The 22,480-nt window shown below is 30.0% G+C and overlaps 1 protein-coding gene across 1 annotated transcript; it reads right to left on the bottom strand.

Moving 5' to 3' along the window:
- Nucleotides 1-12,445: 12,445 nt before the first annotated feature.
- Nucleotides 12,446-13,172, bottom strand: LOC139889576 (uncharacterized). Its single transcript, XM_071872519.1, has 2 exons — nt 13,166-13,172; nt 12,446-13,077 (listed from the first exon to the last, which is right to left on the bottom strand). The coding sequence occupies exons 1-2, from the start codon at nt 13,170-13,172 to the stop codon at nt 12,446-12,448; spliced, it is 639 nt and encodes a 212-aa protein (XP_071728620.1).
- Nucleotides 13,173-22,480: the final 9,308 nt, after the last annotated feature.

The raw sequence follows: 22,480 nt of genomic DNA, 5'->3' as shown, positions 1-22,480 counted from the left end.
TTCCTCTTCGGGTTCACTTTCCTCCTCGGGTTCACTTTCCGATATTTCAATAGTTGGTTCATCCGGAAATTGTGAGTCTTCCCCAAAAATACCACTTTCGTCATCGGATATGTTAATGACTGAAACACAATCTGAAGGTTCTGATTCGGAGTCGCTGAATGTGATAATAAGTTTCGAGCCCGACATCTATCACACAACAACTAACCCATTAGTACTTACATAATATTTACACATAAATTTTAACCAACAGTGATAAGCAATTGTTTTTTTTTTAAAATCAGACCCGGTCAAAGTCCAGACTTTACTAATGTATCCTAACGACTTCTCGGTTAGACACACTAATGCAAACCTGGTTCGCTAAGACCAACGCTCTGATACCACATGTCATAACCCGTCCTTAACCATAAGAACGTGTTAGATAACGTATGATTTCATTGCGAGGTATTGACCTCTATATGCGACATTTTTAAAAGAAAAACTGCATATATTATACATTACAAACCATGATCCTTATTTTTGATACAAGCTTTGGACAAAATAAAGATGATTATCGTTTAGCGATAATCTTCGACTTACAAACTTTACAAATGATAATAACAACCCGATTTCTAGCATATTTTACAACACAAGTTCTTGGATATGCAGTCTTATTTTTGACACAAATATGCGTACGCAAGATTCTGCTTAGATTCAACATGATGCAGCGGAAGCTTCTAATTATCACCTGAGAATAGACATGTTTAAAACGTCAACATAAAGTTGGTGAGATATAGGTTTAATGCCGGCAGCGATATAAATATAGACCACAAGATTCCATATATAAACATTTTAATAAAAATATTCTAAGTGGTTGAGCACTTGGTAACCATACTTAACATTTAATCACGTCGCATATTCCCTTTATTATGAAATCTTACTACACCGTACCAAGTGTAGTCACGAAACGAAGTACTGTGCAACCGTTGAATACTGGTCGTCCAGTCCGGTTGGGGTTGTCAGGCCCGATAGATCTATCAACAGGATTCGCGTTTACAATACCGCTGTAAATAACAGTTACCAAGCTACAGGGAAGTATGCCAGTGGTACAACTCAACGTAGAATATATTTTTCAGTTACTTGTGTCCATAACGTAAAACATAAAATACATGTATTCTCATCCCGAAATATTTAGAGTTTAAAAGTGGGACTATATACTCACTCTTGTCTTGATGATATAAATAATTTGACTCGGTCTTCCGGTTGATATCACGAACCTATCCATTTATAATATATCAATATGTTTTCATTTTTAAACAAACGTTATAAATATATACTTGTTATACTTTTAATACTTTGAATAATTCCTTAGTCCGTAGTTAGCAGTCCGATGTTAGTAATTCAATTTTAATGGTTCATTTTTAGATGTTTAATATACCCGCAATGAAATAAATAAAACCCCCAACGAAATCAATAAAACCCCATCGTATATGTGTTGGTCGAGATTAATCTTGACCCATGGTACCGGTGTTGTCAAATGACGTGTTGCGTACATAAAGTACCGGTGTTGTCAAATGACGTGTTGCGTACAATCATGGGATCTTATGATTAATCTTCTCGTGTTGTTTACGGGTGATCCTGAACCATATAAAATTGAATTATAAGTACATATATATAAAATATCATGTTATCTTAGAAATATGTGATTTATATCATTTTTTTTCAATTGATCCCGTAGTTGAAATGATCTAGGATAACCAATTTTGTTTCGGTCATAGTTTCTTCGTTACAAATCCGTTTTCGTTGATTCAAATTGCCATCTTCTTGGATCGAGTTCTTCTTTAAGACTATGAACTGTAAATACCTTGGTTTGTATTCAAAATCATACGGCATAAGTGAAACATTAGTGAAACATATGAAGTTAAACATTTTTGTTACAACAAAATCATTTAATGACCATTTTTCTAAAAATACTTATACTTTGAAAAACCAAGTTTTACCTTGTTAAATTAGCATATACATAAGTTATATTACAGGTCTTGAAGTATTTTAAAAGTTAAGTTAGAAGGATCTATTTAGTTTGCAAACAAGTTTGAAAACATTCAAACTATGTTCTTGTTGTTAAACTTTTGTACCACAAAATAAGATAGCTATATATATATGAATCGAATAAGGTTATGAACATAGATTCTACCTCAAGTTCCTTGGATGAAGTTGCTGTAAGAGAGAAGTAAGAAGCTAGAATCACAAGGGTGATAGAAGTGGATGAAAGATTGGAAGTAAGTTGGTGTTCTTGGAGGGTTTTCTTGAAGTGTTTTTGTATGGTTTTCTTATGGTGTTTTAGTATGGTTTTTGAAGCTAGATCTTCTTGGAAACTTTGCTGAATTGATTAAGGGTTTTAAGGCTTCAAAGTATGTGTGTGTTTTGGCTAGAAAGTTGAAGTAAAATGAATGAAGATGATGATACATATAAAGGCCATAAAAACTTGGCCATGAGGAGACAAGACAAGGTTTTCTCTTGTATTTTTGTATAATAATTCATGCATGCATCCAAATTCCAATTACCTTGCTCTAAGGGCAGTAACAAGGGTGGGTTAGGTGGTGATTTGATGTGTATTTACTATTAGTAAATACGTATAGAAGCTTGGTAAGATACGAGTACAAATACTCTAGGTATACGTATAGAAATTTTGTGAAAAATGGAATGAGGATTCAAATATAGCTATCTTTTGTGAATACACTTATATGATTTTATGTATTTAAGTTCTTAAAAGTGATTAAATACATTACTTATACAATATATGTATAAACATTATAAGTCTTAAGTATTTATGTCAAATAACGTTACGTATAGTTATCGTTTTGAAAACTTAAGTTAGTAGTTTCAAAATACACATATAACTTGTTGTTATTAATACAAAATGAGATATTAAAACATTTATTAATCATGTTAAATATGTATATATACATTTATATACACAAACGTATAATTATCATATATTGTATAGTTCGTGATATCATCGGTCAAACTAGACGGTCAAACGTTGTGTAAAACTCTTTTCGGAAATATAAGTCTCGACAATTTGGATTGCTTATCATGTTGGCAAGGTTTAATTTATGTAAATATTAATCTTATAAGTATAGTATGATCGAAAAAGTGCGGGTCGTTACATTATATTATACTAACTCATGCTTCAATTCCCAACACTACCTCAAATCATTCAAAATTTAAACTTGTATGTTATAGAAATATAGAAACTAAAACAGTTTCCTTTATTATGTAACACAGATAGTGCGAAGTGATAAATAATTTCAGACAAGAATAGTTATGAAGGTATCTTCAGAAATATAGAGGATATTTATAACGAAAGATACGATGATATCTTAGAATTTTCTAAGATCCAATGATAATGAGGAAAATTCTTCTGTAAGGATTTAGAATGCGTAAGAAGATCTTTTGTGGTTTTCATCAGAATTCGAATCATCTATATTCTTTGATTACAAGTTTAGTCCTTGTGATTTATCCATGGTCTCCTTCATGGTTAGCTCAATCCGTTTTTCAGTTCTAAATATGAGCTTTTTCAATATGTCATTCTTTATCATCAAACTTTTGGCCATTAAGACCACCTATAGCTTTTGCTGCTTCGTCAGCATTCTCAAGGTTAATGAATCCGAATCATTGATTATCAATCCGAGGTGTTTTCAAGAATTTTGAATTTGAAGTGTTTAAGCGTAGGATGTAACCATCAATGGTTCTAATTTTGGTGGTTTGACGTGATAATTCATCGCAAAATACGAATGAATATATATATATATATATATATGAATTTAGTAATCTTTAGGAAGATAACACCTGCTAAAGCTTTACTTGGATTCTGATATGTCAAAATTAGAATATGTAATTGAATTTGTACGAAAATGGTTGTTCTTTAGTGAACGGATACATATATCTTATGAACGTAAGTAGTATAGTTACTGATTATTGAATCAGAATTGAAGAATGTACAATGCAACATATTAATGTGAGATATAAATATTTCTCGGGTATTACCTACCCGTTAAAATATTTTCACAATTAACAGTTTGTACAAAAGAACTTTAATTACAATCTTTATGGAGATATACGTTCATATATGTATTCTTCAAATATAATATAGATTTAATGAGTTAATATAATATTAAAATCATTTGATTTGCGGTTGGAACAAGAATAAATAATCTTCAAAACTTGAGAGATTACATAATCATCGCGGAATATTTCTTTAATGGAGTTATGAATCAATACTTCATCGTTCATTGTTATTGATATACCTTAGTATATGATGTTGGTGCTCGTGAAATTCTTGTGAAATTCACAAGACACGAATAATGTTTTCTAAAAAGTTTCGAGTACATCGAAAATGGAAGTGTAAAATCAGACATGTATTTGAATAATACACTTGATTTATTATGAAATGGAGTTTATTGTGCTGAAGCAGTGATTAACGATCATTAAGTCATTAACAAAGGATGTACATTATAGCATATTAGTGATATGAATTAACCAAGTAGTACATACTAGTTAAGATTTACACGTAATAGCTTAGTACGAAAAGATTTATTATTGTTTCAAACCATATATATATAAAGTATACATTTATAATTCTTCAGGAAGAATGAGTCAATACATCTTAACTCATTATTACTAATATTCCTTGGTATCTATGGGGCGTATGATGTTGATATCCGAGGTACTGAGTGTGATGTTGAGGCGTGAAATGCAGATGTTGTTGTTGGTGATGCTGATGCTGTTGGTGGTGATGCTGATGGTGCTTACAATGCTTGTGGTGTTGGTGATGTTGGTGGTATTGTTGGTACTAGTGGTGCTGGTTATGTTGCTGGTGTTGCTTGTGGTAATTGGGTAGTAGGTGTGAGCCTAGCTTCCAAATCGTGCACTGTTTCCTCCAGGGTTTCTACTTTTTGCTCGAGTCTATGGATTTGTTCTACCCATTCCTCTGTAAGGTTTGTCAATTCTTGATATTTAGTTCGAAGTCTTCTAACTTCTTCTAATAAACCTATCTGGTTAGAATTCGGGAGTAGAGGACGAATACTGTCTTGGGCTACATCGAGTCGACCTTCGAGGCAGAAAATCCTTGCTAAAAGAGTGCAAGTGGTATTGCGAACAGGTTCACCGGTAAGCGGATCGAGTACTCCAACGTTTGGTGGTAAGTTTGGCTCGTGATAAGGAGTACCTTCTTCATTTCTCCATAGGGTGAATATTTCGCGAACCCATCCCCATTTTCTGAAGAAATCTCGGTAATTGATCGGTGGGTGTGCTCCCATCACGCTATCTTCGGAGCTAGAGGAACTTGAGGAATCAGGTGAGAAATCCATATTATGTGTTTGGAATAAGGTTTGATATGAAATGGGTGTTGAATATTGAATGATATATTCGTCTCCTTGAATACGTATATATAGAAAAAGATTTTCGTAATTTATGGAGGAAATTTAGGAAAAGTGTTAGACAAAGTCTATTGGGATAGATATGATAAGATATGATTTGTCTATACTCCATTTATGCAATAATTGCAGTATGACGTGTCTAGATTAAAAATGATAAGTATGTAATCAGATAATGATTAAAGACTTTCAATTCGTAATGGCCCATTCAGGTCTAGGGCTTGAGCTATAGGATCCTTTAAATTGGTAATCCAAACCCTTCCATTCTAGAGTTTCGTAGACGCCATCCGTCAAGAAAATTCAATGATCAAAAATAACGAGAAAACAAAGATTTAAAAGTAATGAATATGAGTAGTGATAACATTATAATATCTTTGAGATTCTCGATAACTCAATGACATTTTTAGGTTCGCAAACCGATGCATAAAGGTATAAAGCATATAGGTACGTAATATAACAAGGAGGATATATACGTTCGAGTATGAATAGTAACAAATATAGGAGTTTCAAAAATCATGGATAATATTTCATGTAATACATATGTAATACACAAAATCATGATAGATGACATAGGAATGTCGAGAACGGTGTCGCATTTAAATGTGGTGGCGGAATTGAATAGTACTTAGGAGAATGAGCAGAGTTCTTAGATTGGCTCGGCATTCTAAGATAAGTAAAGTTTCTAAAGTATAGTGTAGCATTTAACAGTTAAAGGCAATAATTAAAGGCACTATAGTCAAAGGAAGTTGTAGTCCTACATTGCTAAGGTACCTAATTGTATAAGGCACACTTAAAATGCAATCCTGATTCTCTACAACAGCATGCTCTGATACCAATCTGTTACACCCCCAAAAATGGACCAGGGGTAATTGTGACCAATCATATCATAACACAGTTGTATAAACGAGAACGACTCTATATGAGACTTTTTAAATAAAACCTTTGTTAATAAAACAGCGGAAGCAGTAATAAATGTTTACATTATTATTAAAACATAAAATAAATGTTTATGAACTAAAATATAATATGCGATGTGGACTCCATGCAAGCATCAAATCTATCATCACAAAGTTGCAAACAGCTAGCTCAATCATCACCTGAGACAAAACATGCTTAAAATGTCAACCAAAAAGGTTGAGTGAAATTCACAGGTTTATAAATAATATCCAAAGTTTTAGACCACAAGATTTAGTTTAAAGTTGATTGATATAGAAATATCAATCTAAAAGTGTTGCTGCAGTTTGTAATATCGCTACTAAACAAGTTTACCCTATGATACCTTGTACTCTCAGTGTCTTGGAATCATTATTATGTAACCAAATACCAACGGTCGAATGGTTAGAGACGTTACTCTCAATAGGCCTACTCACAATAATTAAGTTTGCATTTAAACGTAGCAATTGACGATATTACGGTAGGGATTTAGCATGAATCAAAGCATGACAGCATAGTTAACAATTTAGTACTTGTGTCTAAGTGTAAAACAGTTATAAAGCAAGCATGTGTCTCACCCCAAAAGTTATAAATAGTTAAGTAAACAGTAAAAGTGAGGCTATGAAAATCACCTTAGTAGCACAAAAGAGTATTCCATGAAAGAATTGAACGGAAGGACGTGACCGAGATCTCAACCTAGAGATAGAACGTATGATCAGACATTGCCTAACAGACAATAGTTTATAGTACTATATTGATAGTAATGGTTCACTAAAGAATTTTCATTTTCGGAAGGTTACTATTTATGGAAAGTTTCCACTTATAGTAATTTTTCAATTTTAGAAAGTTCGGGTTAATATTTAGCAAGACATTGTATAACTTTACTCAAACTTCGTTGCTATCAAATAAGTCAGGAATGACCAGATCTAACCGGGGGCCCAGGACTCTTGACCAGAATCTAAGTCATGGCATTTGAGATCCACAAGCTTACCCATAAATGGTAACCTAGACATCATTCACTTACGACCGTGAGTAGCGATGAAGTTCACATGAATTGTACATTATCTTTGATTAACCTTCACTTTAGGTTTATATGTTATTATATATGTTATATTATATTTATTAATGTATTAACAATTTGATTATCTTATATTATATACTATAAGTTATTATTATTAAATTAGTATAGTTATAAAATAAGTGTTTATTAATAATGTATTGTTATTAACTTACATTATAAGCATTATACTTTATTATATAGTATACTTAGTTATTAACCGTAAGTTATATAATTTAGTATATGTAATATACTTATGTTAATCGAAAATCATACTAAAATATGTTAATTCGAATATTAATTCATTAAATATTATATTTATAATTTTTATAAACTTAGTTAATTATAAAACTCAGTAGGATATTTTATAAAAATAATTTTATCAAGTTTTTGTATTTATTTCCCACTTTTCTTTATATATATACTCGGTTTATATTAATCAAATTTAATTAGGTAATAAATATTAAATCGACCTAAATAAATAATTTTATATTTTTTACAGGTTCTATATTATGTAAAAATGTTATAAAAATTATTAAATCAAATTTTATATCAAAATATTATTTATTTAATGTTTTCTAATTATTTAACCATTGTAATCGGCCTATAATTAAATAAATAGGAAAAATAATTTAAAATTAATTTTTATATTTTTTTAAAGTATCTAGTGATGCTACTAATCATATAAAAATTTTATAAAAATATTTAACACACGTTTGTATTTATTATGTATTTTCTTTATTATTTCTCTCGATTTAGAATAATGAAAAAGTAAATTCTTTTTAAATACTAATCGTCCCATTTATTTAATTTTTATAATTTTTGCTTGTTTATAAAAGTATAATAATCTCAAAAAAAAATTATAATTATTTTTATTACTATTTAATATTTTATTACGAATTTTATATTGTTTTTATGTTTAAATACTACATAATTCGTATTTAATTATAAATAATATTCCATAAATTATCAAAATTATTTTTATACATCATAATACTTATAATACTAATTATAACATGTAAAAATAATTTATATATATTAAATTTGAATTTTTAAAGAATATACAAAAAAATAAAAGCAATTCGATAAAAAATATAGAAAATACCTCAAGTACTTTCCCAAGTTTGTGAGAGAGTTTTTTCAAAGATTTGATACAAGTTTTTATGAAATGGAAGTGGGTATTTATAGGGAAAAAATGGTTGGTGAAAAGAAAAAATATAAATAAAATAAAGGTGCCAATTTTGACAAAAAAATAAAAACATGTTAAAAATATTTTTAATAAGTTTTTGTTTTTGAAAATATTTAGTCAAAATTCATGGGCTCATTATTTAATTTATAAAAAAAATCTCTTTTTTTATAAGCTAAAAATATATATATATAATGATTAAAATAACTTATCATTTAATTAATAATTATGTTTCATATAGTTTTAAATATAATACGCATTAATATTAATATTAACTAAAGTTATTTTATATAATTAGTGTAAATTTTAGTTAACAAAAAGTGTCGACTAAAAATAAATATTTGATCAATGTCAAATTTAATTATATATTACGTATGGATAACAACCCTATAGTCAAATTAGTCAATTCAGGTATGGAAATATGAGGGTTGTTATACTACTGTAGCTATTGTACTTTTCTTTTCTTTTTCGAAACCAACCCGCAGCAAAAGCGCGGGCCAAAAAAACTAGTTATACATTTATACTCTGTAATCCATAAACCAACAGTCAACAGAAGGCTTTTTTGTTGTATATTAGAGTTTCGAATTCGGATTTCTGAGGGTCGTGTAATCACTTTCAGATCAAAGTATTTCGATGGTACTATCGAAATCGCTAATCGGATAAAACTCAGAATTATTGAACAAAGAATGTGTGTTTTGTGTATTTGAATTTGATTAAATGTACCAGACTAAATAATCAAAAAACGGGAGTCCCATAACTGCCGAATGGCAGTTCTATCTATAACTGCCGAATGGCATTTTCATAACTGCTAAAAGGTTCAAATCCGGGTTTTTTATTTTGGGTCAAACCGGGTCAAAATCGAATTTTAACACATTTTTAATAAAGCTCGACCACCAGCCAGGGGCTCTGCCCCTTGGACCCCGCTAGGGGTTGCCACCCCTTGGACCCCGCTATCGGGGGCGCTGCCCCCGAACCCCAGTCATAATCAAGATAAGTTCAAACAATTGTGCACTCCACACTTTTCCAAACTTGTTCGATATTTTTCAAGATTATTTTGGTTAACAAATTAATCTCATTACACTTAAATCATATTGGTGACGCAAATCACCAACATTTTTTTATGTCTTATTGTTAGTGTTTATTATTAATATGATGTTACTTGCTTGTTAATTGATGATAGATATGGAGAATTATTATAAAAGAAAAGAACCGTCTTCATCGACCCCTATTTTATAAAGAAATTGTGTACGTAGTTTTTTGGGTAGATTTTGGACTTAATTACACGAATAGTCACTGTGATTTGTCAAATATTGCAACTTTAGTCACTATAGTATTTTTTTTGCAAGTTTAGTCACTGGGGTTTCAAAAAGTTACAAATTTAGTCACTAAAGCTCACAGACGTTCATTTGATCCGTTAAGTAGCAGTCACGTGCCGAGCATGTGAGGGTATATTTGTCATTTTACTTAAACCTTATATCAGATTTTTTCTCCCTTTCCATCTGAAACCCTGATTTCATCTCAACCCTAATATACACCACCTATAATCACATTCAATTTCAATATACCAACAATCACATCAATAAAAAAAATAAAATTAATTAAATGTTTTTGATCAATCAATGATTCGTGTGTTAAATATACATATTAAGAAATATACATATTATTATTAACAAGTCTATAACAATTACTAAGAACCAATTCGTTTCATAACAACAGCACAGTTCCGGAGCCAAATCGTTTTTCCGGTGGCCGTCCCGGAGTTCGTATACCTGAAGACGGCAGTTGTACTTTCGGTGGTTCGTGAACCAAATCTTAACGAAGTGGCGGCGATACTTTGTTCGTACTCCGATCTTGCTTCAATTTGAATGAAAATGGTGAGGAAGAGATGGCGGCAACGACGCAACCAACCATCACCGGTCTCTTGCTCCTATTTTGATTCAGATCTAAACTTGTTTGTAGGTTCCAACGATGTAACGATGGGTATCAAATTCAAAGATCTTGTTTCGGATCTTGCTCAGATTCGTTTACAAACAACAAGAAGCCATTATGGTAATAATTTGTAAGAAGCCATTTTTGTTTCAAAGATCTTTGTTTTACAAAAATTGGTAGTAAATTGGAAGAAGATATAAAGCTACCCAAGCCACCAAATAGTTATATTCTGAACGAGCAACCAAATGGTTATATTCTGATTTGAGAAGATTAAAGATAACGAAGAATGAAAATAGGAGTAATTTTCTTTTAGTTTTGAATTTTAGATGGTAGGTGGTGTATATTAGGCTTTTCATGAAATTAGGGTTTCAGATGGAAAAGGGGGAAAACCTGATATAAGAAGTAAAATGACAAATATACCCTCACATGCTTGGCACGTGACTGCTACTTAACGGATCAAATGAACGTCTGTGAGCTTCAGTGACTAAAATTGTAACTTTTTGAAACCCCAGTGACTAAACTTGAAAAAAAAAAATACCATAGTGACTAAAGTTGCAAAATTTGTCAAACCACAGTGACCATTCGTGTAATTAAGTCTAGATTTTGCATAGTTTTACTAATGTTTTTGGGTTGTTCATGCTACTGTTAATGTGCAGTTTTTATGTTGTATATGAACTGTCGTTTGTTCGTAATTTAACGATGAAGTTAGTTTATCATATTAATTGTTACAAATTTTTTGCCCCCAGTGATAAATATGTGTGGTTCCGCCACTGTCACGAGGTGTTTTTAGGAATATATAAATATTGGAAAATCGACTTTAGATACTTGAATATTTTGTGAAGACAATTGCTTGATATAATTAATTTATTATGATTTAATGTTGTTATTAACCAAAACGTGCAAGACATTAACCTTTATATATATATATATATATATATATATATATATATATATATATATATATATATATATATATATATATATATACTAAAAGTGGTGACAAATGATGTAGTTTTAGTTAAATTTGAAAGTGGTGACAAATGATGTAGTTTTAGTTAAATTTTATTGTAGTTTTGTCTTTGCGTTCACATTACAAACGGTCCCTCAACTTCGCCTATATTTACACAACGGTCCTTCAATTTTACAATTTTTATGGGTGAAAAGTGTAAATATATACTTTAATTAAAATATAAGAAACTAATTACACCCGAATTTATAACGGGCCCTATCTTTTCGCTGGGTGCGAGTTAAATTTTTCAGAGACCACCGTTCAACTCGAAAAAATCTTATGAACCCAACGGGACTAACTATACGCGAAACAGACACTTCTCAAAAAACGCTAAACACAACGACAACCCGTATCTTCTCGCTCGGCACGAGTTAAATTTTCTTCGACGGCAGCGCCAGACTCGAAATAATTTTATGAACAAAACGAAACTAACCACGTTCGAAACGGGAACTTTTTAAAAAACGTTAAACACAACGACAGCCTGTATCTTCCTCCTCAACGCGAGTTAAATTTTTTCGATAATACCGTTATACTCGAAATAATTTTATCAATAAAACGAAACTAACTACGTTCAAAACAGATACTTTTTAAAAAACACTGAAGACGACGACACCTACAACGGCGGTTAACACATGGCACGTTTTTCCCTCTGTAAATACACAACGTTACATTAAATATGAATACGCATACCGAAAGCCCCCGCCGCAACGCGCGGGCCGGTCCGGACTAGTTCAAACTATCACAATACGTCCCCATATAAACAAAATAGCTAATTTTTTTAATTTTTTTATTTTTAAACGTAAAAAGATATTTGTATTTGTATTAAAATGAAAGATGATATAGTACATATACAATTGGGCCATCAATGTTAGCCCATTAAGCTAGGGAGAATGAAAGATACATATTTTATTTATAATTTATATAAATATAAACTGTAGAATGAGTATTGTTCTTCCACGATTAACAGAGCGGTTAATCTTCGGGTCTTTAGCCTCTTTCACCAACGCCAACTCTGACAACTCTTTGTTTGTTCGAAGATGTGTAGAATGATGGGTAATCAACCATTGGTGCCATTTGATAGATGTCTTTTTAAGCCTTTTGGAAATCCAATCAAAGCTTTGAGTTTGGATATCCGTGATAATCTTATTAGGTATCCATTCTTTGTTCGAGAATATTTTGTTATTTCTATTTTTCCAAATGGTGTAGCAGCAAACCCATCTAGTAGCTTGCCATATGGATCTTCCTATCAGGGTATCTACCACACTTTGATTTTCCACGAAGGCTTCCTCAATATTAGATATGTTTAATGTGTTGAAGTTCCACCATTTAAGTGGCAAGTGCCAAATGTGTTTCACATTGTGACATGATATCAATATATGATCCACAATTTCAACTTCGGTATCACAGAGAGGGCATAGAAGAGTGTTTAAATCAATGCCTCTCTTGTCGAGTTCCGATCGAGTACGAATTTTACACTTGATAGCACGCCAAATGAATATATTAATCTTTTGGGGCAATGATTTGTTGCGTAAGGTCTCTACATCAGAAGCTACAGCAGAAAGTTTCTTGTCATCAATTAATTGTCATCAATTAATCGATCATGACCAATAAATTCATAGTCGCGACCCGAGATTTACCGGCCATGACCGATTAAACGTGGTCTGCAATGTCGCAAGATACTATTTTGCGACCTTGAGACTTGCAAAGGTTAGTTTTTATAATTTTGACTTGTATAACCAACAAATCACATCTACACAAACATACACTCAAACCTGCAAACGATCATATTGTTGGAGTATGATACAAATTCAAAGCGAGCGGAAGCATTTTTAAAACTTTACAAAATCAAACTCTTCCACAGATCATTGTACAAAACTTTGGCAAACAAAACAAATTAACGAAACCGAACAAGAGAAGATTAGAATACAACCTTTGTAGCCTTTTGAAGATCGAATTTGAAAACCCAAAGAAGAGTTCCTCTAAACGGTAGACACCCAAAGTTCCAACCTTGCTTCGATCTATATCTTCTACGTAATGTATATTTTCTTCTTCGTTATTTCCACCAAAAACCGAACCCAATTATAGATTCCAAGTATTTTTGGTTACTTGAAAATAAGAAAGAAAAATAGCATTTTTGTATGTGTGTTTTTGTATCTTTTTCATAACTTTTTCAATACCAAGACTTGGTATTATATATTACATAATTGATACAATTAATACATCTAGTACAAATGTAATAAATAAAGATTTGGAAAGATTTGCAAAATCAAATCTTTATATAAAATAAGATTTACAAAATCAAATCATATTTTATAAATCAAATCAAATCTTATATCTTATATAAAATATGATTTGCAAAATCTAATCAAATCTCTACATATTTAGATTTGTAAGTATATGTATACACATAAAAAAACTTACTTAATTTATCAAACCATTAACTAATGATTAATAAATTAATTTTCGATTAGAAGGTATATCAAACAATTTTACGATTGGCCTTTGTGTGACGACCCGGAAATTTCCGACCAATTTTAAACTTAAATCTTATATAGTTCGACACGATAAGTAAAGTCTATAATGTTGAGTCTTCAAACTTTTGAAACTATGTTCACATAATCAATTACCCTTTGACTACTCCCGACGATTCACGAACAATTGCTTAAAAATGAAAATGTACATAAAAGTAAATACATATGATTTGAAATTTTAAATTATAATCATTAGAATTAAATATGGAAAATAATATATAAAATAATAATTTAGTAATTTAAAATGAATCTATATATATATATATATATATATATATATATATATATATATATATATATATATATATATATATATATATCAGAATAAATAAATATTAAATAATTCAATATAATATAATTAGTAAATATGATATAATTAATAAATTGTATTATATCAAATTTAATTACAAGATTTAACATAATTATTATACTAATAGTATTATCAATACTTTCATTATTATTAATTGTAAAAATTGATATGTATAACTTGTTATATTAATAGTATTATTATGATTATTGATATCAATGTTAATATCATTACCAATATAACTAATAAGTGAAATTATAAATTTAGATATTGTGATTAATATTAGTATTATTATTAATTGTTGATATTAAATATTAATATTTGTAAGATTAATATCATTATACTTCTTTAAATATATATATATATATATATATATATATATATATATATATATATATATATATATATATATATATATATATATATATATATATATATATATATATATATATATTTGATATACAATTATATAAATATAGGTATATATGTAAATCCATATACATATAACTGATATATATATATATATATATATATATATATATATATATATATATATATATATATAAAATTATATATACATATACATAAATAAATAAATACCATATATATATATATTTAATTACAGAGAAATCTGCATTCTGATTCAGATCACTATCGAACTGTAGAAATTTTGCTTTATGTTACCAACTCTGTACGAATCAATTTCTATATATTTCCGTAACAAACAAATTCGGTTGCAAGTCTCAATCGACTTTTATCTTTTTATTCTACTTTCTACTGATTTAAAAATCTTTCTGTACTTCTTGTCTACTAAATAGTCACAGGTAAATCTCTATTGCGAAATTATAAACAGTTTGTCCCATCATATCATATAATGTAGCTGCAATCCGATCAAAATAAAGACATAAATACCAAGAACATGAGTTTATTTCCTTTGTTCTGGTATCATTTTCCAAAAACACTAAATTCAAGCATAATTTAAAAATCCTTTAATTACTGCTACTGCTGCTGTTTTCGTTTTCTACTTGCAGTCCGACAAACACCATCTAAACCACCAACTAAGAATGAGAACCGCTATTACTGCATACCTCTTCCTGTTCTTCTGATTAAAACCGCTACCTTCACATCATTGTTTCTTTCTTCGATTATAATTAACCACAATCGTCATCCACAATAACAGACCACCAAATACTGCTGCTACACGAATCCTTTATTCCCTTTTTCTATCCCAGTCGATTGTTGCTTTAAATATGATGATATTGGACGTATTGTTGCCACGTGAGGTTGAAACCCAGAAACTAGAAACCTTTCTTTTCTTTTTGATACTGCTAAAATCTGCCTACCCTTGTTCGTTTATAAATGCTAGTGCATTTTACTTTTGGGTCGGAGGTTACAATTAAGTAATACCCACTTGCCAACCTTTTCAATAATGGGATACTTATGTGATTATTAAAATAATGAAGATATCGTGCTTGTAACCTAAACAATTAGTAAAGTAGCCGACACCCATTATGTTTATCCATCGGTGAGATTAAGTGAAACTCCTTGCTGGCCACCATGCCTTCTTTTTCTTTTTTTTGTTGCTTATCACCGAAAATAGCTTGGGCCACAAACAATCTTTCTTGGACTTGATACAGTTTGGGCTCCTTTGAAACCCAATTAGATTACTTGAATTCACTAAACCACGATTTACAAATCCATATTCGTATTTTTTTTTTTTTTTTGGTTCCTGTTCGATGTACACAATACAACCAATAAGGAGCTTGTTTTTTTTTTCTCCTTCAACGAAACCATAACCAATATGTTCATGATCATGAGAAAATGATGTTAACGTTAATGGAGGATAGTAGTTTATACTAATAATGATAATCACGATTATAATCGTGATTATTGAGGATGTTTACGTTAATGATGATAAATATGATCATCGTGATTTTATGTAAACGAAGGTAATAAACGGATCGTGATAACGATGATGATAGTTTGAGTACTATAATGCTGTTATTATAAAAGAGTATTGTACGTTGAAGAAGAAAGGGGGAAACAGGGAAATCACGGTTTAAATAAAGTTGTATCTGATTATAAACAAGAAAACAGAATTGGTCAAGTGGTATTGGGTGTTTGATGGGTGAACGGGAGGTCGTGGGTACGAGTCCCTTCTTGGGCAGTTTAACTCTTTTTAATGCTACAAAGGTATAACTTAATATTATTATGATTTCTATTATTATTATTATTATTATTATTATTATTATTATTATTATTATTATTATTATTATTATTATTATTATTATTATTATTATTACAACTACATTATTATTAAAAGAGTCATTTTTAGTAAAATTATCATTTTCATTATTCTTATTATATTATAATAAATAAAGATTTTTGTACATAAAATATATTTATATTACCTATAAATATATATTAAACCTATTAATTTTTTTTAAAAACATATATGTAGTATATAATTAAAGATATAATACATAAACAAAAATTTAGTACACATTCTATATAATATACAACACTAATTATATAATTAACACATAACTAATAGATGAAATTATTTGATTATCATTATATGTGTTAATATATATATATATATATATATATATATATATATATATATATATATATATATATATATATATATATATATATATATATATATAACTAATATAGATTCGTGAATCCAAGGCCAAACCCTGCATTGTTCAATATAGTCATATGTATTTTTACTACAAAATACATTAGATGAGTTTCATTTACCTTTTTACCCTTTATATTTTTGGGCTGATAATACATGCGCAATTTTTATAAATGTTTTACAAAATAGACACAAGTAATCGAAACTACATTATATGGGTGAATGATCGAAGCCGAATATGCCCCTTTTTACTTGGTAACCTAAGAATTAGTAAACCAGTCTACTAATTGACGCGAATCCTAAAGATAGATCTATTGGGCCTAACGAACCCCATCCAAAGTACCGGATGCTTTAGTACTTCGATGTTGTTTTTATCATGTCCGAAGTATTTCCCGGAATGATAGGGGATATTCTTATATGCATCTTGTTAATGTCGGTTACCAGGTGTTCAATCTATAAGAATAATTTTTGTCTCTATGCATGGGATTGTATATTTATGAACTGGAAATGAATTTCTTGTGGTCTATTAAAATGATAAAAATGAATGATTATGATAAACTAATGAACTCACCAACCTTTTGGTTGACACTTTAAAGCATGTTTATTCTCAGGTATGAAAGAAATCTTCCGCTGTGCATTTGCTCATATTAGAGATATTATTTGGAGTCATTCATGACATATTTCAAAAGACGTTGCATTCGAGTCATCGAGTTCATCAAGATTATTACTAAGTCAATTATAGTTAGATATATTATGAAATGGTATGCATGCCGTCAACTGTCGATGTAAATGAAAGTTTGTCTTTTAAAAACGAATGCAATGTTTGTAAAATGTATCATATAGAGGTCATGAACCTCGCAATGTAATCGAATATTGTGAATCGTTTATAATCGATATGGACTTTGTCCAGATGGATTAGGACGGGTTATGAAAGTTGGTATCAGAGAGGTGGTCTTAGCAAACCAGGTCTTGCATTAATTTGTCTAACTGATAGTTGTTTAGATGCATTAGTGGGTCTGGACTTCGACCGTGTCTGCATGTCAAAAGTTTTGCTTATCATTTCGTGTCGAAAATTATTTGCTTATCATCCTTAAAGTCTAGACATGTCTTACTGCCTCTATTGCATAGACAGTGTATAGATAAATTCATATCTTAGCGTATCTGCTAATCCATATCTTAGCGTACCTGTTACTGTAAACTTTGCCTGTCGTATTCCGTAGATTCCTCCGTAACTTATGGGATTTGAGTATTATATATGCATATGTAAATTATGTATTGCAGGGTACTAATCTACATCTTATAATCTATTTCTTATCGAAAATTCTTCATCTGATCGTACGAGATGAATCCCTCACCCAGTTCGAGTCCCTCAGATTCCGATAGCTATTTCGATAGTTATTCTGACAGCTATTCCGACATGGATGTTCACTTAAGCTCCGAAAGTAGCATCATCAAAATGAATCAACCAATCAGCCATCCCCAATTCATCTGATGAGTTCGTAGTCGACTTAATCAATGGAGACAATAAGAAGGCGGTACTTTCCATCAACCAAATTTCCCTCTTGGCGAAGAACCTGAAGCACTTACTGGCGAACCTATCCAAAAACACCATTTTCAGCCTCATTTCCAGAGTAGCTCGACACGATTATATTCTATCCACAATTCTAAATCTTATTCATTCACTCGTTCTGATCGACAATCATCCCGGAATAATAGAAGAAGTCAACGAACTTCGCGCTCGATTAATCACTTTAGAGAATATGGTGCAAAATTTACCAACTTCAGCAACATCACCGGCACCAACAGTACCATCAATAACAGCACCAGTACCATCAACAATCCATGCCTCAACATTTCATTCTGTACCTCGAGTATAATCATCATTCTACGTATCGTTCTACATCAATTATCTTTGTTCTTTATGGCGATTATGTAATCTCTAATGTTTTAGAGATTATTTATTCTAGTTCTAACGGTAAATCAAATGAGATTAATACTATATTAACTCATTAAATCTATGATTACATCTGAAGAAAATATATATGTAAGTATATTTTCATAAAGATTGTAATTAAAAATTCTTTCGTGCAAGCTGTTAATGGTGAAAATATTTTAACGGGTAGGTAATACCCGAGGAACATTTAAATTTCACATTAATATGTTACACTGTACATTCTTCGAATCTGATTCAACGGTCATTTACTATCCTACTTACATCCACCGATATACGTATCCGTTCACCGCAGAATAACCATTTTCATTCAATTTCATATTTGGATTTTGACCTAGCAAAATCCAACAAGTGGCATAATGAAGAAAACATTGGACAAAAATAAAATTTGTTAGAAACAAACAAATTAACCATGAGAAAATTTTGTTAAGAATCCACGCTAACAAAATCCTAGCTAACTGTTCCTAGCTAACTGTTAATTCCTTATTACATTTTATTATCGCAATTTATTTATCTCATTTTATTTATCGCAATTTTAATTCTCACAATTTTATTTATCGTCATTTAATTTTTGTTATTTATTTTACGCACTTTAAATATCGGGACACGTATACAAGGTTTTGACATATCATATCGACGCATATATATATATTATTTGGAATAACCATAGACACTCTATATGCAGTAATGATCGAGTTCTCTATACAGGGTTGAGGTTGATTCTATAATAATATATATACTTTGAGTTGTGATCGAGTCTGAGACATGTACACGGGTCACGATACATATTAATTAATTCGAATATTATATATTAAACTATATATGAATTATTGAATTGCTAACTGTGGACTATCGATTGTGGACTGCCAACATTGGACAATTAAAATGAATTAAAATACTGATTATAACATATGAAACTAAATAATTCTTCAAGTTTGCCACTTGATTTCATCTTAAACCTCATCTGTATCTTGACAATTACAATATGCGTTCAAAATTTTCATGATTCTTGAAAACACCTCAATCCAGGGAATGAATCAACCGCACTTCAACTACGGAAGAAAAGATTAATGCATATAGTTATGCACCTGAAAACACTCAGAACCTGAGTAAACGTTAAACATGTATCTATGTTAACTCTTTTGGCATTGTTATTACCGAAAATAACTTTGCAATCCCTTTCCAAAATTAGTCAATTTTGTCACAGTTCCAGCAAGTCAACTTCGACCTTTTGTTCGAAATAACCTTATTATAACCTTGATATATATGCGTGCTCTTTTATCATTACCGGGAACCTTTTATATTCCAACATATTACCATCATCGTTTAATCATCTAAAAATACAATTCTCCTGAAACCACCTCAGATTGATAACCGATGATTCAGATATCGTAGCATTAAATGCAGAGGAAATAGAAAAATTATAGATGGTCTAAATGGCCAAAAGTTGATAATAAAGAAAAGGGTGTTAGGAAAGCTCGATAGAAAAGCTGAAACTAAAAAACTGATTGAGCAAACTATGAAGGAGTCTCTGAATAAATTACAAGGACTAAACTTGTACATTAAGAATCCTGATGATTCTGTTTCTGATGAAATCTTTAGCGAATACCTTGCTTCTGACTCCAAACTCTTGCGGACAAATTTTCTTCACCATCCTTCGATATTAGAAATTCCAAGATATTATCGTATCTTTCATTATATATATCCTCCATATTTCTGAAGATATTTTCATAACTATTCTTATCTGAAATCATTAATCTCTTCGTGCTATCGGTGTTACATCATATAGAAAATGTTAGTTTCTATATTCTGTAAACTTTCGAGCTTAAAATATGAATGTTATTGAAGTAATGTTGGGAACTGATGCATGAGTTAGTATAATATAATGACACTTGATCAACGTGATTATATTACAGTAAGTCATGCTGAGTTTCTAAATGGAACATGATGATTCACAGATTATAACGTCATCATGTGTCATGTTACATAACTCTTTCATTCTGATTAACTTCTGAATATATCAAGAAAATATATTCTTGATAGTTCTATTCTCAGTGATTCTGGTAATTTGACAAATCAAATCGTGCTATTACGTTTATTCTTGTTTAGAACATTACGTTCATTTGAAACTCCATACTTACAAATTCTAGACCGTTACTCGCTTTACTAGAGGTCGGGAGGTTAATAAAAAGGCAAAGAGCTTCAAAATATAAGAGAAAATATAAAGCTCAATAACAACAGGGAAGTTACAAACCGTGGATATTAATAGGAATAGCATATAAAGACACGGCATAATTAAGAATAGTATCACCCCAAGGTTATATTAAAAGTAAACAGATTTTTCTGGTGAAAGACTGAAAATAAGGATGACAGAAATAATAATTAGGAAAATATCAAGGATTAGAACTGGATTAAGCATTTTCACAATCTTTTGGATGTATGAACTAAGAAAGGAAGTATAGGAATGGTGAGAATAATGGAACAGAAGAGTTTAATTTATAATGGAAATATCAGACAGAGTAATCGAGGCAGATCGCCGTATTTAATTATAGAGATCTTAATTTTCTTACTCGCCGAAGAATTAAATCTTTTAGATTTCCCAGATTTTCTTTAATCCCTTGAATTCCGGAATTCAACCCTGACTACATCAAAAGTTAAATCTTTACTTCTTTATTTCACCCTTTTGTGATAGCTTCATTTGTACTCTTCGAATAATCAAATTGTTTTATCCATATTACTCAATGATGATAAAACTCCAATTATCAGCTCGTATGTGTCATGAAATTTTTTTTATTGTTAGCCATGATAATCTCACTCAAATTTCGGGACGAAATTTCTTTAACGGGTAGGTACTATGACGACCCGGAAATTTCCGACCAATTTTAAACTTAAATCTTATATAGTTCGACACGATAAGTAAAGTCTATAAGGTTGAGTCTCCAAACTTTTGAAACTATGTTCACATAATCAATTACCCTTTGACTACTCCCGACGATTCACGAACAATTGCTTGAAAATGAGAATGTACATAAATGTAAATACATATGATTTGAAATTTTAAATTATAATCATTAGAAATAAATATGGAAAATAATATATAAAATAATAATTTAGTAATTTAAAATGAATATATATATATATATATATATATATATATATATATATATATTCAATACATAAATATTATTATATATATATATATATATAAATATATATCGTAATAAATAAATATTAAATAATTCAATATAATATAATTAGTAAATATGATATAATTAATAAATTGTATTATATCATATATAATTACAAGATTTAACATAATTATTATACTAATAGTATTATCAATACTTTCATTATTATCAATTGTAAAAATTGATATGTATAACTTGTTATGTTAATAGTATTATTATGATTATTGATATCAATGTTAACATCATTACCAATATAACTAATAAGTGAAATTATAAATTTAGATATTGTGATTAATATTAGTATTATTATTAATTGTTGATATTAAATATT

This window comes from Rutidosis leptorrhynchoides, chromosome 2 (genome assembly GCF_046630445.1).
Source record: "Rutidosis leptorrhynchoides isolate AG116_Rl617_1_P2 chromosome 2, CSIRO_AGI_Rlap_v1, whole genome shotgun sequence".
In the NCBI taxonomy this organism is placed as follows: Eukaryota; Viridiplantae; Streptophyta; class Magnoliopsida; order Asterales; family Asteraceae; genus Rutidosis; species Rutidosis leptorrhynchoides.
The sequence above is the reverse complement of the archived record's forward strand: the minus strand, read 5'-3'. Positions and strand labels throughout refer to the sequence as shown.